Source organism: Oncorhynchus masou, chromosome 28, assembly GCF_036934945.1.
Source record: "Oncorhynchus masou masou isolate Uvic2021 chromosome 28, UVic_Omas_1.1, whole genome shotgun sequence".
In the NCBI taxonomy this organism is placed as follows: Eukaryota; Metazoa; Chordata; class Actinopteri; order Salmoniformes; family Salmonidae; genus Oncorhynchus; species Oncorhynchus masou.
This window is the reverse complement of record NC_088239.1, coordinates 55,552,341-55,580,310: the sequence shown is the minus strand read 5'-3', so window position 1 is coordinate 55,580,310 and position 27,970 is coordinate 55,552,341. Positions and strand designations below refer to the sequence as shown.

The window sequence follows — 27,970 nt, the reverse complement described above, 5'->3', positions numbered from 1 at the left end:
ACAAAGCTTGACCTAATGTGAAAGTAGGCAGTAGTGTTGACGTAATGCTAGCCTCTCTGTCAGCGAAACCAACCTCGATAAGCACTTTCACAGTGATAAGCCCAAGTTTCCAGAAGTGCTAGTGGCCAAGCAGTACACTGAGCATTCCACTCAGTTCAACACATATTGCTTTAGAAGAGTTTGTCTACAACTGCAATAATGCAAGAGCAAACACAATAGATTTGAATATGTTTATTCTGCTGATTTACATAAATGCTGCATTTCTAGACAATGCATTTACAAAAAAATAATCTTTCAAATCTGCTGTGTCATATGAAGAAAGGTGGGTTAAACACGTATTATTGTGCTATTCTACCTTTGCTAATCATTTTTCTAAACCAACGTCCCCACTTTGGGGTAACTGTGACTATTGGCCATAAAGGGCCAACTGGGATCAGTTAGAACAGTCACACTAATCCTGACCCCTGACCCAGAACATCAACACAGTCACAAAGCACATTCAGCGCTACCAGTACACTCATTTGCAGGTCATTATGCTCACACTTCCATCAGCGCAGACAGACATGTACAGTATTTGGTACAACCTAATGGCATCATTGTTGTCACAGAGTGCAGACAGAATCTAGCTCTTAGGAGCAATCTCAGAGTACAGCCAGCAACACAGCATCATATAATGCAAGTACGTACCAATGGTCTGTATAGACCTGCACAGTCACAAAGCACTAATATGGTAATAATGTCCTGTATCATTAGCACAGTAACACCCTGTTAACACTCTCACAGCTTTTCTCATTAGGGAGAATGTTTTAAGTCTGGCGCGAAGCAACTCAATCAAACAATATTGCCACATGATATTTGCTACATTTGAGTACATATATAGTGCACACCTGCGGTATGAAGCCATGAAACTCCTTGGACAACCCCGCCTTTCCTCATCACAAATGGGACTCACGGCTATGTAATAGAGAAAGAACAAGCTACAAACAACAACACTGAGTTTCTTATAGGACATCTCTGCTAAATGCTTTGTCAAAATGGCTTTGTCAATAAGCGATCCACATGTAAATATATTCTGCATACTGTCTTGAGTAATGACCTTTGACTATAATTGTTATCCTCATGTCTACACAGTGTGCGGTAGTACTTCATTTTACTGTTTCCACCTGGTTTAGATACTTTCTAATACTTATTTCAAACGATTCAAATTCAACATATTGGTAACTACCTGGTACCAACATTCCAGTACTGTCATCATATACTGCACTGGTGCATAGTACAAAGGAACTGCATAATCTATTCAGGGGTAACGTGAGGGAACCACTATCAGTTGGCAGGGTCAATCAGCAACTGAGCTTTAAGATATTCTCCAGGGGACACAAAAACTCCTGAAAGGGCCTGAAGCTGGGGCTGGGTGCCAGCTTTCATTAAACATTAATGCTTTAAGCACTCATTTTGGAACACAGTGATGTCCTCACAAGTCATGATTGCCCGATTTGGAGTCTCCTTGAGAACTTAGGCTGAAAAGAAATGACATGTTTTAAGTTATAGCAAGTTATGTTTTTTTACACTGACCTATTTTGTATGGTAGTCACAGGTCTATAATGCCAGGAGGTACAGAGATCAAACTGAAGCCTGCTGGAATCATATAACAATGTACAGACAGCACACCGGTTTCCAATACATTCCTGTTTATTCACACAGTATAGACTCTCACTATCAGCTACAATAAAGGCTCGGCAATTCTGGTAAATCTATTCATATTGGTTGGTTCTGGTGTTTCTTCACAGGAATATGGGCTGAATCCTGTACGATTGAGATGTGGATAAGCTGGATTGAAGACGCCAGGAGCGTCAGAATAAATCAAAAGAAAGATGAGTGAAAAGGGAGCAATCCTCAGGTCCCATCAATCCTATAGGATCCCAGAGTAGCTATAGCTAGGCACTTAAACGAGGCCAGAGCGAATCTCACCAAGTTCTCACAGGAGAGTGTTCATTTCGTACACTGAACTGGCCAAAGATAGTCTGGTCTCTTTTTACACCTGTACAACTCTGATGGGAGATGTGAGGGCATTCAGTTGCTTTGTTTGAAATATAACAAGGGGAGAAGATGAATCCTCCCACCGGCATTTTGTCTTGCTACGGAAGTCCAATTAAGTGAAAATGTGGAGCACGACTTCGGGGCTTTGGTAGAATAAGAGTCCCTTTGGGCGCTTGGTTGATGCTCAGTTATCAAAACAATAACAAATGCTGCTTTTACTACAGCTGGTTTGCATCACAAGACCCCACAATTCATTAACCATGAAAGAGCTGACTGGCTGCTACAAAAGACTAACAATTTTCTGGTGTTAAATTCCAAGGGTGTCCTCTTCTCTTTTATATTTGAATACCTTTTGGACATTGAAGGTGTTTTTGGACCAGTACCTCGTTTGGCTTTCCTGTGCTTCTTTCAGTGTGTGAGAGGTCAGAAGTCCAGCGTGTTGTGCTGGTAGCGCAGCCGAGGGCTGTTATCACTGTAAAACTGACTGAACCACCGCCTGTGTTTCTGGATGGCAGAGTCCTCCTTCACCAGCAGGGGCTTAGAGATGTACTTCTTATTGTTCCAGATCATCACGTCCCGCTCAAACTGGGACATAAACCAGTCAGAACAACAAGGGGTTAGTTATATCAAAACCTGAAATAAGTGGTGATCAATCTGACAAGAATGTTCACATAAAAAGCAAAAAACTGCCAACGAGTGACTTTTTATAAGTCAAATTTCAAAGTCTACCATGTATTCTACCATACTGTATATTCACCAGGTTATGATGCATTTAATATTATTAAGGATACTAATAATCTGTATGAATTGACATGCATGATATTCATGGTTTTGGAATATGATGTACCACATTGAGAACAGTTCGATCATTGGCTGTACAGTACAGTTCCTGTGTGTTACAACGTGTGTACGAGAGTCTGAGGGTAGGAGTAAGCTGGGCAACATGGTGGGGATACATGGTACCTGGATGCACTCTGCCCTCAGGATGAACTTGGGCACCAGTGGGGGGATGTTGCTCTGGTAGAAGATGGTGTGGGACACACACTGCAATAGAGGCTCCACGGGCGTCACACAGTGCATGATCACACCCCGACCCAGGAAACTGTGGTCGAACAGCAGGAACACCACCCCTGGACCAACCTGGAACACACATACATATATTACTGACACATACACATCATGTCCATGTACTAAACATAGAGTAGACACAATTCTGGACAGAGCTAAATGGACCATCCATAAAAAACGTAGTTGATTTATGGTGCTGGACACATCAGACTGAAACACTGTTATTGATACAATACTAAGGTGAATGTTAATTGCAGCCAGAGGTCTTGTTCAACGTCACCATAGTGACTGAGGCAGCTCGTTTGGATGCAGCCATGTATACACAAATCCAAAAGCACAGTGAAGCGAAAACAAGAGGTGACAAAGCTGTCTGAATGGTAAGCTTATTCCTTTGAGACGGTGATATATATCTCAGCTGACGGAGAGGCTAAAACCAAGAGCAGTCTTGGCACTGGGTGGTCTTGGCTGACACACTTGTTGACAATGATGACTTCAGCTGTGTTTTATGACTGAATTCAGCACCTCAGGGTCACAATTTTCTAAACACTATCTAGTCTGTCTGTGATTATCTGTACCTGTCGAGCCACTACATCCATGTCCAGCAGAGGCCAGTGGCGACCAAACACAGTCAGGGCATGTTTCACCAGCATCTGGGAGCAGTGCTTAGTGGGCTCAGACTCAGCTTCCCATTGCACCTGGAAATATATATATATATATACATATACATATTAATACACACACACACACACACACACACACACACACACACACACACACACACACACACACACACACACACACACACACACACACACACACACACACACACACACACACACACGCACCCACGCACGCACCCACGCACGCACGCACACACACAATCAAGTATTTGTAGTTCTAAAAGTATATATAAGTAGGGCCCAGAGTGGTAAGGTCACATGGTCAGGAAGTCCTTACCTTCCAGTCGTGCCTCACAAACTCCCAGGTCTTGCTGTTGGTGTAGCGCAAGTCAACCCCGCTCACAATGCCTGGTGTGTGCAAGTGGGCCAGGTGGGCAATATCTGCTGCATTCTCAGGGATCTCCTACAGGTGGCAGTCACAGAGAGGAAAAGGCACAGTAGACTTTCTCTTTATAAGACAAAGTCTTCAGGATTTACTAAAGAACACATTGACCTAAAGTTATCATATGGTAAATAAAAAATATACAAGTATAAAATGAAGACTTTTTCTTATCACACACACACATACATCTACAACAGACAACAGACCTCTATGTGTGCGTTGATGAAGTGCTCAGTGCGGCCCCGGTAGACCCATTCCCCTCGTGTGATCTCCCCCTGTTCTGGTACTGTCCAGCCAGGTTCCTCTCCGTCACAGTGGAACCACACCAGAACCTGACCATTGGTCTCCATACTGCGCCAGCAGCGTACCTTAGCAAACTCTGGCACTAACGATCCACAGGGGGAAAATAAACAAATTCATTGTATTGCGCAAAATGACAAATCAATCTGTTTTTAAAATGTAAGACATTACACTGTTTACAATCTCGGCACCCAGAATCAAATCAGCTACTAATGTTTAGGCTGTCACGATAGATTGCAGTTGACAGAAGTAAAAACCCCACATTATTTTAGCTGGATACATTATAAACATGGTTAAATTACATTACATTGAGTTGGTCTTGGCTTCTCACCTTTCTCTGCATAGGGGATCCTCACACACTTTCCGTCTTCCCCCCGGAACTGCCAGCCGTGGAACGGGCACTCTATGCTCTGCCCCACCACACGCCCCCCCACTGCCAGGTTGGCCCCCAGGTGTGGACAGTAGGCATCCACCACATAGGCTTTGCCCTCTGTGCCCCGGAACACTGCCACCTGCTCACCTGGGAGGAAAACAGATTTGGGAAAGGAGGTCAAAAGTAAGCTGTGAGGAGCTGGGTCTTAAAATTAGATGACTACTATAATAAAATACTTGAAATATCCACTTAAAGCCAATTAAGACACATAAATGTGAAGACACCTAATTTATTGAATGAGCATTTTACTTCTTTGAAGGACAACTAAAAAAATCTCTGAAAAGGCTGCATTTCTCTTTAAATTCACTGGGTGTCTGTTAGATGAATTTAGTAACTATGTGTTCATTAACCAATTCAATTAAAACACTGTCAGTTTCTAAGAATTTGTAAGGTTCTTATTAGCATAAAATGGACAGAGACCAGCCACCAAATTAGTCAATAGCGTTTATTCTCGAGAGCTCTGCCCATCATTTCATGTACATTGGTTTATATACCTCTCATTTCGTCATAAATGTCCCTCCTCCTCTCAGACAATGACAAAGCTGCTTTTCAATTCCATTCCAAAACATACATATTGTTTAACATATGCTACACAATCTACTGCAAGCCCAACGGTTTCTCCCCTCCCTGGTTGGGGACCAGACATCTTTCCTGTTGTTTGTTTCACTGTGGTCTCAAGTTGTTTGATAATACTTCCTCTATGTGCAAGCATTCTTTATCAAACAGGATAGAATTCTGTTCGTTATAATTCTACTTTAAATGTATACATCATTTAGTCATTATTCATAAAAATCCCATAAGTGTCCCTAGTAAAAAATGTATTCAGGACAACAACAACCGTATCCATAGGGTTAACCCACCTGGCTTGGCCTGAACTCTTCTGTAACCAACCTGTACCTCCTGGCAAGCACTAAAACTATTCTAGGATATTAAATAAATAGCTACCTAAATAAATATAAACAATTGTAAACATCTGCGTTTGGTACACTTTCTTTCAATTGTAAACCATGTTGAAGGCCCTATTTCATTTCCTGGAAAGAGCTTGGTCTGAGTTGGCAAGCTTAACAGTACAGTAAATGAAAAGAATGGACTGGGTGTGAGACAATGCCATTTATGTCATATTCTCACAATCATATTCTCAACAAAGTCTGTGTTAAATGCTCATCTGAGGTATGACCCCTGTCTCCTAAACTGTGTCACTGCATCAGAGAAGGGCGGGTGTGTTGTATGTGCGACCTACAGTATATATAGTTAAGTTGGACAGGACCGATCAGGAAGCTACAGGCACGTATACCACAAGCACGTACACCACACTAAGCCACGGCCCACTGCATAGTGAGCCGTCAGATTGAGACAGTGTGGGATTGGATACGGGGCCAGAGGCCAAGCAGCAAACTAGCTGGCTTAGCTCCTGACTGTGACCCCACGGAGCTAAGATTACCTTCAGATTAAAGCCGCCCAACTGTCACTAAGGATAGGATTCAGCGGCCCTGGCAACGCTAGGCAATGAGTAGGTCCTCCCGGTTAAACCCTCGGAAACCGGGATAACGCCCTGCCGCCCAAATGACAGCAGATAGGTAGAGCAGGCCGTGACTGCAACCACACTGTCTGCAGGCCGGGACAGAATTAGAGAGTGTGCAAATGTTGACTGAGATATACTGAGAAGAGTGTCCTAGTCTGACTGTGTACTGCATAAAATGGTGAAACTGACTGGACTGACAGATTTCAGGAACAGGTGTCTATTTACCACAACAACAAAAATAAATGAACAGACCGGAACTGACAAATGTTGATTTGGGTCAGCAGAATCTGGGACAGGCTCTTACTGGTGGCTGGAAAACTGGCACAGAGAAAGGGGGAGAGAAAAAGAGAGGAGGATCTCGATAAATCCATGTGGGGAAGTAGAGAAACTAGAGAGGCTCCAAAAGAGAAGATAGCATCAATCCAATAGGCCTTATGTGTTTGACTAATGATATGCTTACTGAGTCGAGTAAAGGCCATGTTTCACTTAAAAAACAACAACAACAATAATGAGTAGTGTATGAATCTGATGTGTCACTTATTTTTTTTTCCATCCAACATTGTAAATTGGAGATATAATCGATTTTATAAACTGGGTGGGTCGAGCCCTGAATGCTGATTGGCTGACAGCCGTGGTATATAAGACAGTATACCACAGGTATGACAAAATATTTATTTTTTACTGCTCTAATTACATTGGTAACCAGTTTATAATAGCAATAAGGAACCTTGGGGGTTTGTGGTATATGGCCAATAGGGCTGTATCCAGGCACTCTGCATTGTGTCGTGAGTAAGAACAGCCCTTAGCTGTGGTATATAGGCCATATACCACACCCCTTGTACCTTATTGCTTAAATATACTTCTGGGCTGCACACACACCATGACAATATGAAATAGAATGTTGTCCAGGCTTGACGTAGATTCAGGTGAATAGTTTTGGAACATTGAGCCATTGACTGCCTGGCTGCACCAGAAGGCAGTGTGTGAGTGATTTATTTTTGACCGGGCTACAGCCACAGAGTTTATTTGATATTGTTTTGAACCTAGTAGGAAACCTATAGACGGGAGTAGGCAAGAAGGAGTAGGCCGAGATTGGCTAAAGTAATGTCCAGTTGGTCAGAAAAGTATTTTAAATTACTGACTGAGTGTCTTTGATAACTGCAACATGTAAAGTGTTGGTCCCATGTTTCATGAGCTGAAATAAAACATCCCAGAAATGTTCCATACACAGAAAAACAGTATTTGTCTCAAATTCAAATCAAATCAAATTGTATTAGTCACATGTGCCGTATACAACACGTGTACAAATTTGTTTACATCCCTGTTAGTGAGCATTTCTCATTTGCCAAGATAATCCCTCCACCTGAGAGGTGTGGCATATCAAGAAGCTGATTAAACATCATGATCATTACACAGCTGCATCTTGTGCTGGGGACAGTAAAAGGCCAGTTTTGTCACACAACACAATGCCATAGATGTCTCAAGTTTTTATAGAGCTTGCTATTGGCATGCTGACTGCAGGAATGTTTACCAAAGCTGTTGCCAGAGAATTTAATGTGGAATAAGCCGCCTCCAACATCGTTTTGGAGAATTTGGCAGTATGTCCAACCCGCCTTACAACCGCAGACCACGTGAATGGCGTTGTGTGAGCAAGTGGTTTTCTGATGTCAATGTTGTGAACAGAGTGCCCCATGGTGGGTGTGGGGTTATGGTATAGGCAGGCATCTGCTATGGAAAACAAACACAATTGCATTTCATCAATGGCAATTCGAATGCACAGAAATACCATGATGAGATCCTGAGGCCCATTGTGAGGCCCATTTTTTTTAAAGGTATCTGACAGATGTGTATCTATATTCCCAGTCATGTGAAATCCATAGATTAGGACCTAATGCATTTATTTCAATTGACTGTTGCGTTTATATTTTTGTTCTGCAGTCAGCAACAGGATATAAGATAAACAGTCAGCAACAGGATATAAGATAAACAGAGTAGCAGCAGCTTGTATGTGAGTGGGTGTGCGTAGAGTCACTGTAAACCATCATTATCTAGCTACAGTAGCTAGATATGTCAGATGTAAAGTAAGCAGAATTGTGGCATGTCAGAAACAACGCATGTTGGCTAGCTAGTTAGCGAGATAATGCTTATAGATTAACACGGAGGTGAAGTCTACTTTCTGAATTAAGCAATAGAGTCGTTACTTCTAGAATTAATAGTGTTGTCATTTAGCTAGCTAGGCTAATCACCCTATTTGAAGCCGTTTGGCTGCAACATTTGCCCGGACTCAACAATCATAGGCTGCATCTGTCTATGATTGCAGCTAACTGCAGTCAAATAAGGAGCATCTTGTCGTTGATGTCACGATGGAGTAAGTCGAGGTAGCGTGAAATGATACGTGGTGCCGTAATATAAATAATATCTTAGCTATAAATTCACACGGATGCCATGTCATTTGTCGTAACCGTTATCACAAAATGGCATGCATATTTTTTGGGGAAGTGTGATACAGACATGGCAGCACTGTAACGTTACCCTGAATCACCAGGTGTCACCTAGTCATCAGCAGTTGTCAAGTTTCTCCTCCATCAGTCCAATATCTATTTTCCCTAACATTCCCATGTGCATACTCGTCATGGTTTGTGACCATAGAAATTGTAATGCTTTTAGGGACTGATTCCGATTTAGGAATTTGCGCCTTTCCGACGCACTTTTCAGTATCCGGTATTCAGATTGACTTTATTCAGTAGCGTTATGCGCTCTACAGGTGTGGCAACCCTGCGCGCTCTGAATAAGCTTCATTCAACCGCTGAAATCCCATTCACTTGCTGGCCAACATATTTTCTAGTGGAATTTTCATTCAAAAAGGTTCAATACATTTATCTTAAGACATCCCTTTAAAACGGGGTACCTTTTTAGTTAGAATTTTGTCGACCGACTTGAGAGACCATATATATGTAACAGTATAGCTTCCGTCGCCTCGCCTCGAACCAGCCACCCTCGAAGCATCGTTACCCATCGCTCCACAAAAGCCGCGGCCCTTGCAGAGCAAGGGGAACAACTACTTCAAGGTCTCAGAGCGAGTGACGTCACCGATTGAAACGCTATTAGCGCGCACCCCGCTAACTAACTAGCCATTTCACATCGGTTACATATGCATATTCGTCCGTTTCAGTTGGTAGTTTTAAAATACTCTGATCTTGGAGATTATTTAGGTTTAGGAAAGTATTTACAGTATAACTCATTAACTGGTTTGGAGAGCCTTTACGTATGAAAGAACGAAAATGGTGGATTGCTTCATTCTGACAATTGCCACATTCAGTTCTTAGACCCAGGTTAATGTTGGAAGATTAGTGTACATAAAATTATAACAGGGAGAATAGTGTACAATAGTAGGCTATACCCTCGCCTACTGACTGCACTAACTAACGATTTAATTAGCTTACTTGCATCCTTTTTTTTTACATGATCAACTTTTACTAATGATCCTCAGCAATAACCACATGGCCACGACTGTGTTTACAGAAGAAGTAAATGAAGATTAACACAACAATCAAATTAAATTGAATGCTAATGTAGACTATTGTAACGTTCGTCCTCTTCTTCTGACGAGGAGTAAGATATATCGGACCAATGGTGGTAAGTGTCCATATTGATAATGTATTATCACGAGAACACTAAACAAAATAACAAAGGAGAATGAACGGAACGAAACAGTCCTGTCTGGTGTAGACACAAAACAGAAAACAATCACCCACAACTCAAGGTTGAAAAACAGGCTACCAAAGTATGGTTCTCAATCAGGGACAACGATTGACAGCTGCCTCTGATTAAGAACCATACCAGGCCAAAAACAGAAATACCAAATCATAGAAAAACTAACATAGACAAACCACCCAACTCACGCCCTGACCATACTAAAACAAAGACATAACAAAATAACTAAGGTCAGAACGTGACAGCTATACCAACTGAAGGGAACTAACAGTAAATTGGCAGTTGAATATGTGTGGTTATTAAGCCAACTGACAGTCGATACAGATAGTGGCTAATATTTAACATGATAGAAAATAGGAGACCAAAAAAGTCCTGGTAGCCTATAATCATGACATTTGAGAGTGCCCAGTCCTACAAGTTAAAATGCACAACAATTTCAATTCTGTATAATGGCACAGCATTTCATAAACTCTACTAAAAGTTGTTATGTTGATATGCTTCAGTTTGCTGCCATACGATTGGTTACACATGTCTCCAGTGATTATAAGGTCAAATAGATCTAAAACAAGTGTCACATAAAATGTACAATTATTTTATCCAAACAGATTACTCATTTACCTCGCTCTTATCAATAGCTCTTAACAATTTGTAAATCACAGTGCATGGAGAATGGTGTTATTTCTATCAGATGCGTTTTACAGTTGGAACCAGTAGTTTTGCTAGACCTTATTCATGGTTTCCTCATGCGTAAAAGTGGTGAAATTATTAGGGAATTAAGTCAAGGTCAGAATACGGCATATCTGCAGACACACCTCCGCCACACCTTCATTTATAAACAAATAGCAGGCAAACAGCTATTCTTATGCTTAAATTCAAGGTCAGAATACCATAGAGAGAAGAGTGGATAAAAAGGAAATTGCATTCCATTTACGTGCGCTTAACTCGGGTCAGAATCAGGCCCTTACAGCATATTCCTCCAGTTACTCTCATGAGACTTAACTCGGGTCAGAATCAGGCCCTTACAGCATATTCCTCCAGTTACTCTCATGAGACTTAACTCGGGTCAGAATCAGGCCCTTACAGCATATTCCTCCAGTTACTCTCATGAGACTTAACTCGGGTCAGAATCAGGCCCTTACAGCATATTCCTCCAGTTACTCTCATGAGACTTAACTCGGGTCAGAATCAGGCCCTTACAGCATATTCCTCCAGTTACTCTCATGAGACTTAACTCGGGTCAGAATCAGGCCCTTACAGCATATTCCTCCAGTTACTCTCATGAGACTTAACTCGGGTCAGAATCAGGCCCTTACAGCATATTCCTCCAGTTACTCTCATGAGACTTAACTCGGGTCGGAATCAGGCCCTTACAGCATATTCCTCCAGTTACTCTCATGAGACTTAACTCGGGTCGGAATCAGGCCCTTACAGCATATTCCTCCAGTTACTCTCATGAGACTTAACTCGGGTAAGAATCAGGCCCTTACAGCATATTCCTCCAGTTACTCTCATGAGACTTAACTCGGGTCAGAATCTGGCCCTTACAGCATATTCCTCCAGTTACTCTCATGAGACTTAACTCGGGTCAGAATCTGGCCCTTACAGCATATTCCTCCAGTTACTCTCATGAGACTTAACTCGGGTCAGAATCAGGCCCTTACAGCATATTCCTCCAGTTACTCTCATGAGACTTAACTCGGGTCAGAATCAGGCCCTTACAGCATATTCCTCCAGTTACTCTCATGAGACTGTGTTTGGGGGGGGATGTAGAATAACGTGCCTGGGGAGAATTGGAGAATAATTAATTCCATAACAGGGGGAGATTGATCAACTCTTGCTGACAGATAATTAAAGATAAATCATTCCAAAATCAGCCATTTTTCCCAGTATGGCAGTAAACACTGTCAAAAGGGAATTTGGAGAGATGGAAGAATCTCCAATGTAAAAAAATAAATAAAATTAAAAAAATAATATTTGGATGGTCAAAACTTCAACAGTACTGGTCTCACATTAATCTTAATTTATTGTCCGTACTGTACATGTGAATGAATACAAATAGCACTGAAGTGGAGGGCCAAGAGTTTAATTTGAGGTTTGACACAACAAGACTTTTCCAACTCTTGTGTCTGCAGAAAGAAAACATTGCAGGATAACAAAAACATTTGATTTAGCGAATCAGTGGGTCTCACCCAAGAACTTGTTTTTATTGGACAGGTTGTGTGACTTTAATTCATGTCACCCACTCGACGAGCATTCTTAAATAGCCTAATCTCGGGCCTTGAATAGCAGTAGTCAGCCTCACAATGCATTGGTGTGTGAAGAGCATTAGTTTTGGAGGTCGGGGCAGCTAAGGTGTGTTGTCAGGCCTGACACACAGCAGAGGCTTGTGCAACAAAACCAACACTTGGGCCTTCTGCTTGATTTATTGAAAATGGTTGCATCACCCTTGTAGTAAGCACAGACCTCAGAGACACACAGCAGTTTCAGATGAAATAATGGAGTAACTAAAATAAATATTAGTGGCCATGGCATCCACCTCCAGGATGCTGAAGCAAACACACATTGATGGTGATCAGGTCCCAGTAAACAATAAGGAGGTTGTCTTTTCAGATTAAATGTTTCCTAGCAGCCAAGTCTTCAACTGTTCAATGGCCCTTGGTTAAAGGAAGGCAGGCAGGCAACACAAAACCAAAATGGTCCTTCCAACAATATAGGGTTTCTTCTGGCAAATTGGCTTGGCTACGTCTAACTGCACATGAAGAACAATGAACAGGTGAGGCATTGCATTGACAAGGCAAAGACAATGACCATTGAAATGTCAACAGTGAGCGCATATCAAACAATCTTCAATGATATGTATCTATGTTGGATTGTTGAGACCTGCCTTGGCAGGTTCTAAAGATGTCACATATTCAAAGTTGAAACCAATTCAAGATGATGGCAGAGAAATGGCAGACAAAATGGGCAGAGTGCAGTCAGCTAAAAGATGTTGTGTAATTATTTTAATAATTATTCAGTAGAACCTAATTCTTGAGTAATGATTAGAAATCCAATCACAATAGGCGTTGAACCCTGTTTGTCCAAATATGTCCAAAAATTTCTGCATTAATGTACCTACTTCTGTGACTAATTAGAGAGTATAATCTATTATATAATTGTCTGGAGACACCGATGACACATTAATTTCTCTCATATCACACAGGGTTACAAATGTGCTGACTGGATCATGCAATACAGATGTCACCGGAGTCAGAATAATACATGGAATTCCTTTCAGAAGTTATTTTAGTCCTTCGGGCCTAGATATTATTTGCCTAAGAGACTATTCTTTACAGCTTTGTCTGTGTAAAGGACAGTGAATCTCAATGCATAACTGTGTTTGGTCAAACAGGCACCTAATTACTGTTACAATGCTATTCATTATATTTTCTTTGGCTAAAATAGGTTACTGATTAGATCCCATGATAGAGCTATGAGTAGCAGGCAGCCAGAGAAAGAGGGCATCCCAAAGAAGAAAAAGAATATGAGGAAGAGAATGTCAATGGTGTATCATTATAGTGTTCTCTACATGGTAATAGATGATCAGTATAATGTCTTCCTCATGGGGATTAGTATTTTTTGTACAGTTTTGTGACTGCATCTTTTCTGAGGACATGCAAATATGTTCAGTAGGCTACATACAAAACCACATGTACTGATTAGTGCATGTCAAATGTGACTGATTTCATATACAAATTCATCTTCAGTGTTCCACACATTCACCAGCTGACTTTTTGGTGGCAGGCACTCAGCACGAGGCAACAAACTATGCATACTTGAGAGTACAAAAAAGTCCATAGTTTGTGTGGATCTTGGAACCCCAGGTTGTCCATGCTAAAGAGGGTGCTTCTATTGTTTCCCTATTCCAACCACCATCACTCAGTGAGTGGATATAGAGCTGAGACAAGGAAATGTACTGTAATACAAAATCAGGTGTTCAGTCAATAGAACTGAACTGCATGTGTTATTACACCTAAGGAAATGAGCCAAAGCTGAACTTTAGAGAATACGACCAAATGTAGTCCCTTTCTTATACACAGTAGAATTTCCATAATTTCAAATAGGCCTAATGGAAATACTTTAATTGAAAGAATGACTTTTAAACATCATCTGACTTACCTGATCATAACTAGGCACCTATACTGTTTATGTTGTAATATGAGACTTTGTATACAAATGGTGTAAGCTTAAATCATGCTTCAAAAGTTGCCTAATCATGTTGGTAGGACACTATTTGGTAGGCCTATGCACATCGTGGTGTATCTTTTTGATGTGACAATGTTCACACAGGAAATGTGAGTCAGAGGAGTATTGGATTGTTAATTGCAGGTAGGCTACATATTTTTTATTTAACATCAACTGAATAGGATGTTTTTTTTCTTCCATGAGTGGATATACATTACACAGCGAGAAAAAGTGAGAGAGAAGGGAGACCTAAACAAGGACAGGTGCATTGTCAACATCTCCACCTGGATTCGTTATTGGACTGTCCTGCCTGACGTGACAAGCACATGTATTACAATCTGGAGTGAGACAGGCTATTGTTATCCTATGATGCATAGCCTTTAATTCAACTGTGAGGTGCACTACTGAGACACTGTGTGTTGCAAAAAAAAAACATGTAGATATGCACAAATTATTTGCTGATCTCAGAGACGGACATATTGTCGTCTAATCGAATGTGTTGTTGGTTTGTCTGTATTGTAGTGGGTGGCGCTGTAAATACCTAAAACAGTGACGTTCTTGACATCCCCTCGCTCCAGCATGTGAGAATCCAATACTCGATACCAGCCGTTGGGATAAACGGGTGGCAGTTCGCCAGTTTTCCGTCTCCGACGCACTTCGTTTGCCGCTTGAGCGCGGGAGCGACCGTCTTCGGCAATGTATCCAACCTCGTCGGGAGTTCTGAGCAGTTCCAGGGGGGCAAACAGTAGTCTATATAGCCAGCCCATAGCAAGAAGGGAAACCCCGGCGAAGATGCAAGCCACGGCCCGGGCTGGGGCACCTACCAGTCCCGCTTTCCTCCACAGCTCCGGGTATCCACCTCCTAAAATTGAGTCCAACGGGTCTCGCACGTGCACGATGAGACCTGCTACCACGCTTATCCCTATAACTGCCATCATCTTGCCGAGTAGAGACATGCTTTGACCCTCCATCCTCTCGTGTTATTTAGCCTATAAGGAGATCTCCAGACAGAGCACACGGGTGTTTGTCCCTGGCTGCCACCCTCTGGCGGTCTGTCACAGCCGCGTCACCATGAAAACCTCTCCTCCGGTTCCGGCCACTGCAGCGCTGTCGCACTGGTTCCTGTGCCAGATCGGCAGTGTGGCTTCACAAAAAGACTGATTTAATAGTTTGTCGTACTGTAGTCTTGTCCGGCGTGGCATAAATGTTCTATAGGCTATTGTCGTGAGGCAGAGCGCCTTGGAAAAGAGATGTGACACTTGGGTAATAAGCCACGCCTCCGACAGATGAGAAGTCAAGCTTGGGATAAGAGTTACACAATAGTCTTTATACCCAGGCATAAGCCAATGGAACATTTTGTAGAATTGCAGAAAATATGCTTTAAACCTGCAACACTATCTAAGCCCCATGACAAATTGTGTAGAATTGCAAGAAATTAAAGCTGCAATATGTAACTTTTTGGGCAACCAACCAAATTTACAAAATATGAGTTACAGATCTGTCATTGTAATTGAAAGTCTATTATTAATTGGATTATTAAAAATATATTTCATGGTACAAGGATTCTCTATACTATACTGGCTTATTTTGTCACACTTTTTAGCATCTAGGAAATAAAGCAATTTCTGCATAGTGTACCTTTAAAACTTAAACTTTTCTCCCTGCTGTCATAAGGAGGTCACTAAAATGTTGTGCAACAAGGTGGTGGGGCCCCCAACCAAAGCTTGCTTAGGGCTCCCAAAAGGTTAGCGCCAGCTATGTTTACACCACTGCTACATGCCTTAATCTTCCCTTTCTAGTCATACCCACCAGCAAATATTACATGTACAGGTATTGTTGGGTGTTCATCACTGACAAAGAATTACTCTAAACTGTGACATGTGGGTGGTTGTGTGATTTGATGTTGTTGATTTTATATGGCAGTTGGCAACCACCTTTAAGGTGCATTACCTCCACCAACTGGACTGGAGTGTGGACCTTGTTCATCTTTCAATCACCCACATGGGTATATGCTGTCATCAAGGCAAAGAGTGGATACTTACCTTTTTGGCTACTACATTATTTCATATGTGTTATTTCATAGTTTCAATGTCTTCACCATTACTCTACAATCTAGAAAATAGTAAAAATAAAGAAAAACCCTGAAATGAGTAGGTGTGTCCAAACTTTTGACTGGTACTGTATGTGTAAGTACTGCAACTAATCAGAGAAAAACAACTCCACTGTAAACTCTGATGCAATTTGGGTGAATAGGTATAACCCAACATGCTACTATTTTGATAAATACAAACAAAAACACATTTCACTGGTGACTGAACAGTATTAAAAACAGATAACAGGGTAGACTTCTTAATTGCATTAATTTACTTATGAAGAAAACATGGTTACAATCAGAAATCCATCTGGTGGTACTAGTAGCCTTGCATTTATTTGTGACATAACAAGACCAATCTGTACAGCTGTGAATGTAGCATGATGTCAATTATGCATCAGGGAGCCTGTGCTCAGTGAGAACTACCTCAGATAGAGGGAAGGGTGTTAGACCACCAGTTCACAAAGCGCACCCTCATCTTCTCATGGACGGAGTTCCTGTTCATTTTGGCGTTGATCTCCAGGTACTTTTGCCCAGAGGTGGTGTATGCAGGCCAGGTCACAGGCACATTGGACTCCCCCTTGTTGGGGTCTCTGTGGTGGGAAAGGGGTTGAGGATGGTAAAACATAATGGTGAGAACATTCGATTTATCATCGTTTTCTGTGAGGATAATATCATTTTAGAATTTGAAATGGTATTTTCTTTTAAATAGCCACACACACACTCAAAAGTTTGGACACACCTACTCATTCAAGAGAATAATAGTGAAGACATCAAAACTATGAAATAACACATATGGAGTCATGCAGTAAACTAAAAAGAGTTAAACAAATTTGATATTCCTCAAAAGAAAATCAAGTGCTATGATGAAACTTGCTCTCACGAGGACCGCTACAGGAAAGGAAGACCCAGAGTTACCTCTGCTGCAGAGGATACATTCAATAGAGTTACCAGCCTCAGAAATTGCAGCCCAAATAAATGCTTCAGAGTAACAGACACACCTCAACATCAACTGTTCAGAGGAGACAGCGTGAATATGGCCTTAACGGTCAAATTGCTGCAAAGAAACCACTACTAAAGAACACCAATAATAAGAAGAAACTTGCCTGGGACAAGAAACATGACCAATGGACATTAGACCGGTCAAAATCTGTGATTTGGTCTGATCAGTCCAAATTTGAGAGTTTTGGTTCCAACCGCTGTGTGTTTGTGAGACGCAGAGTAGGTGAACAGATGATCTCTGCATGTGTGGTTCCCACCGTGAAGCATGGAGGAGGAGGTGTGACGTGTGGGGGTGCTTTGCTGGTGACACTGTCAGTGATTTATTTAGAATTCAAGGCACACTTAACCAGCATGGCTACCACAGCATTCTGCAGCGATCCCATCCCATCTGGTTTGCACTTATCGGCACTATCATGTGTAAGGGCTATTTGACCAAGGATAGGGATGGAGTGCTGCATCAGATGACCTGGCCTCCACCATCACCCAACCTCAACCCAACTGAGATTATTTGGGATGAGTTGGACCGCAGAGTAAAGGAAAAGCAGCCAACAAGTGCTCAGCATATGTGGGAACTCCTTCAAGACTGTTGGAAAAGCATTCCAGGTGAAGCTGGTTGAGAGAATACCAAAAGTGTGCAAAGCTGTCATCAAGGCAAAGGATGCTACTTTGAAGAATCTAAAATCTATGTTTATTTGTTTAACACTTTTTTGGTTACTACATGATTCCATATGTGTTAATACATACTTTTGATGTCCTCACTATTATTCTACAATGTATATGAGTAGGTGTGCCCACAGGTTGGCTGATACTGTATGTATATATATTCACTGCTCAAAAAAATAAAGGGAACACTAAAATAACACATCCTAGATCTGAATGAATGAAATATTCTTATTAAATACTTTTTTCTTTACATAGTTGAATGTGCTGACAACAAAATCACACACAAATTATCAATGGAAATCAAATTTATCAACCCATGGAGGTCTGGATTTGGAGTCATTCTCAAAATTAAAGTGGAAAACCACACTACAGGCTGATCCAACTTTGATGTAATGTCCTTAAAACAAGTCAAAATGAGGCTCAGTAGTGTGTGTGGCCTCCACGTGCCTGTATGACCTCTCTACAACGCCTGGGCATGCTCCTGATGAGGTGGCGGATGGTCTCCTGAGGGATCTCCTCCCAGACCTGGACTAAAGCATCCGCCAACTCCTGGACAGTCTGTGGTGCAACGTGGCGTTGGTGGATGGAGCGAGACATGATGTCCCAGATGTGCTCTATTGGATTCAGGTCTGGGGAACGGGCGGCCAGTCCATAGCATCAATGCCTTCCTCTTGCAGGAACTGCTGACACACTCCAGCCACATGAGGTCTAGCATTGTCTTGCATTAGGAGGAACCCAGGGCACCAGCATATGGTCTCACAAGGGGTCTGAGGATCTCACCTCGGTACCTAATGGCAGTCAGACTACCTCTGGCGAGCACATGGAGGGCTGTGCGGCCCCCCAAAGAACTGCCACCCCACACCATGACTGACCCACCACCAAACCGGTCATGCTGGAGTATGTTGCAGGCAGCAGAACGTTCTCCACGGCGTCTCCAGACTCTGTCACGTCTGTCACATGTGCTCAGTGTGAACCTGCTTTCATCTGTGAAGAGCACAGGGCGCCAGTGGCGAATTTGCCAATCTTGGTGTTCTCTGGCAAACGCCAAACGTCCTGCACGGTGTTGGGCTGTAAGCACAACCCCCACCTGTGGACGTCAGGCCCTCATACCACCCTCATGGAGTCTGTTTCTGACCGTTTGAGCAGACACATGCACATTTGTGGCCTGCTGGAGGTCATTTTGCAGGGCTCTGGCAGTGCTCCTCCTGCTCCTCCTTGCACAAAGGCAGAGGTAGCAGTCCTGCTGCTGGGTTGTTGCCCTCCTACGGCCTCCTCCACATCTCCTGATGTACTGGCCTGTCTCCTGGTAGCGCCTCCATGCTCTGGACACTACGCTGACAGACATAGCAAACCTTCTTGCCACAGCTCGCATTGATGTGTCATCCTGGATGAGCTGCACTACCTGAACCACTTGTGTGGCTTGTAGACTCCGTCTCATGCTACCACTAGAGTGAATGCACCGTCAGCATTCAAAAGTGACCAAAACATCAGCCAGGAAGCATAGGAACTGAGAAGTGGTCTGTGGTCACCACCTGCAGAACCACTCCTTTAATGGGGGTGTCTTGCTAATTGCCTATAATTTCCACCTGTTGTCTATTCCATTTGCACAACAGCATGTGACATTTATTGTCAATCAGTGTTGCTTCCTAAGTGGACAGTTTGATTTCACAGAAGTGTGATTGACTTGGAGTTACATTGTGTTGTTTAAGTGTTCCCTTTATTTTTTGAGCAGTGTATATATCCCCCACAGGGTGTGATTACTGTATATGATTGCTCTGCAGCTCTTTCTTACCCGGTCCTGGCGAAGTTGGTCCAGTAGGCAATAAAGTATTTGGAGACATTGCGGTACTTGGGCCAGTATGCCAGGGGCGTGGAGAAGGGCTTGCCGAACACAAACTGCAGGTCCTCAGCGTGATCAGCCTCCATCCAGCTGGGGAAAGGTAGAACTATCCCGGACATGCGGCTGGGCTCTGAGAACAGGTAGGAGTAGGTGCGTGCAGATCTGGGATAGGGCATGGAGAGGGGGAATGATTAGATATCCAATATGTGACGCTGGGATAGGAAGTAGCACATACTGGGGGAGAAGGGCTGTGCTAGAGTAACAAGGAGGTAGACTCACTGGGCATTGGAGGCGTGCAGATAGAGAGCAGCTTGGGTAGGAACCAGGAAGACGTAGTCAGTCTCGATCATAACAACAGTCTTCTTGATGGTCTCCTGACTGGGCTTATCGCCCCAGTCTGCCGTGTACTCTGCGAAAGCGCTATTGATAGAGGCCTCTCCCTTCTTAGTCAAAGAACCCAGGAGCAGTTTCACATCTGACCTTCAGTGAGGAAGCGAGAGATTAGTCTCAAGAGATCTAACAACCCCTTCTTAAGCCAACTGTGTTAGGTACCTGCCCAAACTGATAACCCTACTCTTTTTAATACATGTTTTATTCTACTCCTACTTGTTAGTTAGACTTGGTTGCTTCTATAAAATGCTTTGTGGGTACATCTGCTGTCCCATTTAAGCTACACAATGCACATGGCCAACACTGAACAGACTACCCTCCTCCCAGGTAACCAATTTCCCAAAGTCACTCACAGAGGGAGGTTAGCGAGTGGCTTGTTGACGGCGGGTAAATCTAATCCAGTGAATAGGTGGGCATCCATGCTGTTGACCCCTGCAAGGTAGTCAATGTCAGCAGCGTTGTGGAACAGTTTCCCTGGGTGATCAGGCAGGAAGTCCCCATCGATCACTGGGGAGAGGGCCAGGTTGCTCACTATGGGCGCTAGAGGAGGCAGGCAGAGAAAGACATAACTTTTAACGCTATGGGTAGGACATGGCCATCACCAAATTCCTGTGTAAAAATGGTGGGCTGAGGAGATATGTGAGTGTCAGGCTAATGCTCATCTATACAAACATCAATGCATGCAAACCACAACCTCCTTAGCATCTTTCTCAAAGTGTGCCACAGCCCCTTATTTTAACCTCAGTGAATACTCACTGGAGGGAGAACCAGCCAGGGACAGGGTACCAGCAAGGGTGAGCTCCTTAGCGTCAATGAGCTTCAGGCAGGCCATCATCTGATCATCAATGGGGCAGCCCACCTTCCCAGCAACCTAAAGAGAGAGGAGGATGAGACCACCCTCTAACAACCAACATGCATCTCTGTCAGTTTCATATCCCCCACCCAATGTTACTGAAGTACACATACCATCTCTGCAAAGGCACGAGGGTTGTTGTTGATGGCCCAGGGGCAGAGAGCAACGCCACTCTGGGAGATGGCCCTGCGGATCAGCCCTTTGTTATGGGGAGAAAGTGTCTGTGTGGTGTAAAGTACATTCAAACTCAAATTAGTACATTGCATTTTTGTATTTGCTAATCTGTTAATACTGTGGACGGCGGACCCATGCCGAAAGCCATATCCTTACCTACAGTATCTTTACTTACAATCATTATATGCTTACATATACTGTATCTAACAATTTAAAAAGGCTCAACTTAAAATGGTCTAAAGTACAAGTGTTTTCTATCACCCTGTTTATTAGATCACAGAGGTCTCAGGAACTCGGCTGACCATCACTGTACAGGACATCATGGTTCAGAATAAGGTATCAGAAGTCTCCCGGTTCTCATTGTTAAACGTGTCAAATGTAATAAGCTAATGTCATAGACACGAGTTACCAGAAACTACACACTGTGACAGTAAACTTATGTTTTATGACAGGAAGACACTGAATAATAATGATATTATAATGAAGAGTATATAACATTGAGACTGAAGAAACATCCTTGTACTGGCCTTTTCTGTACTTCGACATGACTACCTTTGCCCTGAAAGCTCTGTATTAAAACTGTTAGTTCTCTTTTTAGTCCCACACCTGGAAGCTGACGCTAGCAGCGCCGGCAGACTCTCCAAAGACGGTGATGTTGTTGGGGTCTCCTCCGAAGGCACGGATGTTCCTATTCACCCAGGCAATGGCAGCATGCTGGTCCCACAAACCATAGTTACCTGACATGGAAGACCGCTCTGTGAGCCAGCAGCAGTACTCTCCCTACTAACATACTGTACATCTGGCTCTCACAGAATGGCAAAAGTTTCTGACAGCCAGTTGATGATTAAAGGTTAGATGAACACCGTATTCTTAATCAGTATTATCATATAGTGGACTCAGTCACCTGAGAATCACTACATGAAGAAAAGGTCAATGTCATACATCAGCTGATGCGGCACAGATCATACCAAAGCCACCCACCCACCACCCACCTAGCCAGCCAGGCAAAGCCTTAGTTGATACCTACCAGGTCCGCTGGCATCTCCAGAGCTGAGGAAGCCCAGGGTGCCCACACGGTAACCCAGAGTCACCACAATGACTTTGCCCCTGTTTGCAATCTCCTCCCCGTCGTACAGATAGTTATCTAAGAAGTTAGCGCCCATAGAGCCTCCAACCAGGTAACCACCTCCAAAGATCCAAACCATTACTGGCAGCCCAGTGGAAACTAGGAAGGGAGGAGATACATTTCAATACATTTGTAGAATTACACCATAGTTATATTATTATTAGTATTATTAAACATCAGCAGACCATACTGTATCATGTATTGATATGTGGATAAAGACATCCTACTCTTGTGACAGGTACAGGTGAAAGACACAGGTGCATGTTACATACCACTGAGGCCCTGAGGGACCCAGATGTTCAGGAAAAGGCAGTCCTCTTGGCCACGGGTGTCAGACTGGAGCAAGTTCAGCTGCATGCACCTCGGCTTGAACTCTGTAGCCTTAAGAACACCTGGAAGGAGACACAAGGAGAATCAGTCAGTCAACTGAGATGAGTGTTAGGAAGGCTAAGGTCTGATATGGTCCTATACGGCTGTCCAATATTTATTTTACAATCTGCTTCTGTATTAATAAATTGTTTTCCTTGCCTTATGGATGGACACCAGAAGCATTATGTTTTTACCCACCATCCCATCCAGGGTGACGCTTGGGCTTCTCAAAAACGCCGGGCTTGTCAGCGTAGGGGATTCCTTTGAAGACATCCATGGTGCGGAGGAGTCCATCAGAATTGACTTTTTTCCCTTGCACCATGCCTCCCTCAGTGTACACCACTCCAAGCTACACATGCACACCCAAAAGGGCAGATGCATACATTACTGAATGAGTAATGAGTTGGCAAGTGTGAAACTGTTTTTATTATGCACAAATGTATTCAGTGTTGTTGTTTTATGCATGTAGTGGTGTCATTGTTTTGAGTTTTTTTTATTAGTGAACTGTTGCAAAAAAGGTGTTCAGCTGTTGAATTCACATTGCTTATCAACCTGTTGATGATAAAGATGTCAAAAACCTGCAGTGCGAGTAAAAATACAGGTGAAGTTCTTAACCCTTTGTGTTTCACTATTGGTTACTTTATCGGTATAAACAATTTCATATTTAGCCTATTTTAGTTGTGAAACTACAGTGATCTACAAAAGTATTGGGAAATGTACACATTTTTTGATATTATTTGAAATAATGCCCATGAGGTTAAAGTGCAGACTATCTTTAATAGCAGCTTTAATTTGAGTGTTTTAGGGGACCAAAGGTATTACGACAAATTCACTTATTTGTGTATTAAAGTATTGGAAAGTATTTGGTCCCATAATCAAAGCACACAATGACTAAATCAAGCTTGTGACTCTACAAATTTGTGGGATGCATTAGCTGTTTGTTTTGGTTGTGTTTCAGATTATTTTGTGACCCATAGAAAGGAATGGTTAATAATGTATTGTCATTTGAGTCACTTTTATTGTAAAATAAGAAGAGATACACCGCTCTGCTAACCTCCCCTGTTATTGTAAAATGAGAGGTTAGCATGTCTTGGGGGTATGGCATGTGAGTCTAACTTTCTCACTCATTATTTACGACTCATTCAGGATGATCTGTAATCATGGTAGCATCCATATCAATGTAGAAGTTTTTACAAACATATTCTATTCTTATTTTCGATAAAAGTTACAAAAAAATGACAGTACATTATTTACCATAAAATAATCTGAAACACAATCAAAACAGCAAATGCATCCAACAAATTCATAGTCACAAGCTAGATGTAGTCATTGCATCCTATGAATATGGGACCAAATAATGAACTTTTTATTACCTGAACACACAAATGAAGTTGTCCCAATACCTCTGGTCCCCTAAAATGGGGGGGCTGTAATTTCTGAACGGTTCACCCGATATGGATGAAAATACCCACAAATTAAAGCTGACAGACTGCACTTTAACCTAATAGTCATTGTAGCACTTCCAGAGTGCTGGAGTACAGAACAAAACAAAACATTTGTGACTGTTCCAAAACTTAAAACTCACTGTATATTTCTACTGTATCATTATTACCTCTACAAGGGGATCAAAACCAGATAGTTCTAAAAAAAAAACATTCTATCTACATTAAAACACCTACATTATTAACAAATATATTTGGAATTGGGTTTCAGAAAAGTATTCTTAAAAAATATTTAATTACACCAAATAAATTAGAATGGACTTACAGTGGCGGCCGAGGCGGACCCCAGGAACAGGGCAGAGGCAACCAAAACACCCAGTGTCTTCATCATGCTGATCCAGAGACACCTGTCAGCACACCTTTTATACAGGAGACCCCTCCCATTTGTTCCAGCCAGGGTTTCACAATGTCCATAACCCTGAGTCATAGTGACAGCCACGTATCTTCCCCTCTACCCAGACAGATGGTAACAGAAAAATAAAGTTGGGAGGGACGTTGTCATAGTAGCTCTGGTACAGTAGATTAAATGTTTATTTTTCAACTCATTCAAGATGACCATGTATACTAGTGTCTATAACCCTGAAATTCAAATCTGAACATCAAAGCCAGTTCCACTGCTTTAAATCCAATCTTCCCCTCTGCAATTATCAGGTCGTAAAGAAAACCAGCAGGCTCTGGACCTCGTAGGGTAAGATTTGAATACCCCTGATATATATATATATATATATATATATATATATAGATAGATAGTTGAAGTCAGAGGTTTACATACACTTAGGTTGAAGTCATTAAAACAAGTTTTTCAACCACTCAACAAATTTATTGTTAACAAACTATACAGTGGGGCAAAAATGTATTTAGTCAGCCACCAACTGTGCAAGTTCTCCCACTTAAAAAGATGATAGAGGCCTGTAATTTTCACCATAGGTACACTTCCACTATGACAGGCAAAATAATTTAAAAAATCCAGAAAATCACATTGTAGGATTTTTAATGAATTCATTTGCAAATTATGGTGGAAAATAAGTATTTGGTCACCTACAAACAAGCAAGATTTCTGGCTCTCACAGACCTGTAACTTCTTCTTTAAGAGGCTCCTCTGTCCTCCACTCGTTACCTGTATTAATGGCACCTGTTTGAACTTGTTATCAGTATAAAATACACCTGTCCACAACCTCAAACAGTCACACTCCAAAATGTACTATGCCCAAAACCAAAGAGCTGTCAAAGGACACCAGAAACAAAATTGTAGACCTGCACCAGGCCGGGAAGACTGAATCTGTAATAGGTAAGCAGCGTGGTTTGAAGAAATCAACTGTGGGAGCAATTATTAGGAAATGGAAGACATACAAGAACACTGATAATCTCCCTCGATCTGGGGCTCCACGCCAGATCTCACCTTGTGGGGTCAAAATGATCACAAGAACGGTGAGCAAAAATCCCAGAACCACACGAGGGGACCAAGTGAATGACCTGCAGAGAGCTGGGACCAAAGTAACAAAACCTACCATCAGTAACACGCTACGCCGCCAGGGACTTAAATCCTGCAGTGCCAGACGTGTCCCCCTGCTTAAGCCAGTACATGTCCAGGCCTGCCTGAAGTTTGCTAGAGAGCATTTGCATGATCCAGAAGAGGATTGGGAGAATGTCATATGGTCAGATCAAACCAAAATATAACTTTTTGGTAAAAACTCAACTCGTCGTGTTTGGAGGACAAAGAATGCTGAGTTGCATCCAAAGAACACCATACCTACTATGAAGCATGGGGGTGGAAACATCATGCTTTGGGGCTATTTTTCTGCAAAGGGACCAGGACGACTGATCCGTGTAAAGGAAAGAATGAATGGGGCCATGTATCGTGAGATTTTGAGTGAAAACCTCCTTCCATCAGCAAGGGCATTGAAGATGAAACGTGGCTGGGTCTTACAGCATGACAATGATCTAGACAGACAGACAGACAGACAGACAGACAGACAGACAGACAGACATATAAACTAAAGCAAAAAAGAAACGTCCCTTTCTCAAGACCCTGTCTTTCAAAGATAATTTGTAAAAATCCAAATAACTTTAGATCTTCATTGTAAAGTGTTTTAACACTGTTTCCCATGCTTGTTCAATGAACCATAAACAATGCATGAATATGCACCCGTGGAACGGTCGTTAAGACACTAAGGTCTCAGTTATGAAAACTTAGGACACTAGAAGCCTTTCTACGGACTCTGAAAAACACCAAAAGAAAGATACCCAGGGTCCCTGCTCATCTGCATGAATGTGCCTTAGGCATGCTACAAGGAGGCATGAGTACTGCAGATGTGGTCAGGGCAATAAATTGCAATGTCCGTACAGGCAGGTCCTCACCGGCAACAACGTCGCCTATGGGCACAAACCCACCGTCGCTGGACCAGACAGGACTGGCAAAAAGTGCTCTTCACTGACGAGTCAGGGTTTTGTCTCACCAGGGGTGATGGTCGGATTCGCGTTTATCGTCGAAGGAATGAGCATTACACCAAGGCCTGTACTCTGGAGCGGGATCCATTTGGAGGTGGAGGGTTCGTCATGGTCTGGGGCGGTGTGTCACAGCATCATCGGACTGAGCTTGTTGTCATTGCAGGCAATATCAACGCTGTGCGTTACAGAGAAGACATCCTCCTCCCTCATGTGGTACCCTTCCTGCAGGCTCATTCTGACATGACCCTCCAGCATGACAATGCCACCAGCCATACTGCTCGTTCTGTGTGTGATTTCCTGCAAGACAGGAATGTCAGTGTTCTGCCATGGCCAGCGGAAAGCCCGGATCTCAATCCCATTGAGCACGTCTGGGACCTGTTGGATCGGAGGGTGAGGGCAAGGGCCATTCCCCCCAGAAATGTCCAGGAACTTGCAGGTGCCTTGGTGGAAGAGTGGGGTAACATCTCACAGCAAGAACTGGCAAATCTGATGCAGTCCACGAGGAGATGCACTGCCGTACTTAATGCAGCTGGTTGCCACACCAGATACTGATTGTTACCTTTTGATTTTGACCCCCCCTTTATTCAGGGACACATTATTCCATTTCTGTTAGTCACATGTCTGTGGAACTTGTTCAGTTTATGTCTCAGTTGTTAAATCTTATGTTCATACAAATATTTATACATGTTAAATTTGCTGAAAATAGTTCATGTAATGGTTTTAAAATCATCATCATATATCTGGCAACACAGTTCTGAAAGACGTGCATCTTTGTAGTGACTTTGTGTGTTGATACACCACCCAAAGCCTAATTAACAGCTTCACCATGCGCAGAGGGATATTCAGTGTCAGTTTTTGTTTTTACCAATCAGTGCCATTCTTTGTGAGGCATTGGAAAACTTCCCTGGCCTTTGTGGTTGAATCTCTGTTTGAAATTCCCTACACGACTGAGGAACCGTACAGATAATTGTATGTGTGGGGTACAGAGATGAGGTAGTCATTCATAAAAATCATGTTAACCCCTATTATTGCACACACTGTGAGTCCATGCAACTTATTATGTGATTTGTTAAGCAAATGTTTACTCCTGAACTTATTTAGGCTTGCCATAAATTGGGTTGAATACTTGACACAAGACATTTCAACTTTTC

General features: G+C 42.5%; 2 protein-coding genes across 2 annotated transcripts; both read right to left on the bottom strand.

Moving 5' to 3' along the window:
- Positions 1-216: 216 nt before the first annotated feature.
- Positions 217-15,389, bottom strand: LOC135518636 (cholesterol 7-desaturase nvd). Its single transcript, XM_064943788.1, has 7 exons — positions 14,902-15,389; positions 4,799-4,987; positions 4,374-4,552; positions 4,063-4,188; positions 3,681-3,800; positions 3,001-3,177; positions 217-2,622 (listed from the first exon to the last, which is right to left on the bottom strand). Exons 1-7 carry the CDS (start codon positions 15,329-15,331, stop codon positions 2,461-2,463), a joined length of 1,383 nt encoding a protein of 460 aa, XP_064799860.1. The 5' UTR covers positions 15,332-15,389; the 3' UTR covers positions 217-2,460.
- A 1,312-nt stretch (positions 15,390-16,701) lies between these two features.
- LOC135517929 (bile salt-activated lipase-like) lies at positions 16,702-26,054 on the bottom strand. The gene is made up of 11 exons (XM_064942655.1): positions 24,637-26,054; positions 23,068-23,218; positions 22,773-22,892; positions 22,402-22,599; positions 21,981-22,111; positions 21,314-21,421; positions 21,104-21,218; positions 20,701-20,887; positions 20,237-20,437; positions 19,910-20,119; positions 16,702-17,045 (listed from the first exon to the last, which is right to left on the bottom strand). The coding sequence occupies exons 1-11, from the start codon at positions 24,796-24,798 to the stop codon at positions 16,880-16,882; spliced, it is 1,749 nt and encodes a 582-aa protein (XP_064798727.1). The 5' UTR covers positions 24,799-26,054; the 3' UTR covers positions 16,702-16,879.
- Positions 26,055-27,970: the final 1,916 nt, after the last annotated feature.

Excerpts from the sequence above, each read along its gene's own strand:
- LOC135518636 (XM_064943788.1), bottom strand. The coding sequence starts at position 15,331 with ATGGAGGGTCAAAGCATGTCTCTACTCGGCAAGATGATGGCAGTTATA. Across the intron at positions 4,988-14,901 it reads CAAGAACGTCACTGTTTTAG|GTGAGCAGGTGGCAGTGTTC; the intron begins GTATTTACAGCG and ends TTTTCCTCCCAG. Across the intron at positions 4,553-4,798 it reads GATCCCCTATGCAGAGAAAG|TGCCAGAGTTTGCTAAGGTA; the intron begins GTGAGAAGCCAA and ends GTGGATCGTTAG.
- LOC135517929 (XM_064942655.1), bottom strand. The coding sequence starts at position 24,798 with ATGACTCAGGGTTATGGACATTGTGAAACCCTGGCTGGAACAAATGGG. Across the intron at positions 22,600-22,772 it reads GGTCCCTCAGGGCCTCAGTG|TTTCCACTGGGCTGCCAGTA; the intron begins GTATGTAACATG and ends CTCCCTTCCTAG. Across the intron at positions 20,438-20,700 it reads CCACTCGCTAACCTCCCTCT|GTCAGATGTGAAACTGCTCC; the intron begins GTGAGTGACTTT and ends TCCTCACTGAAG.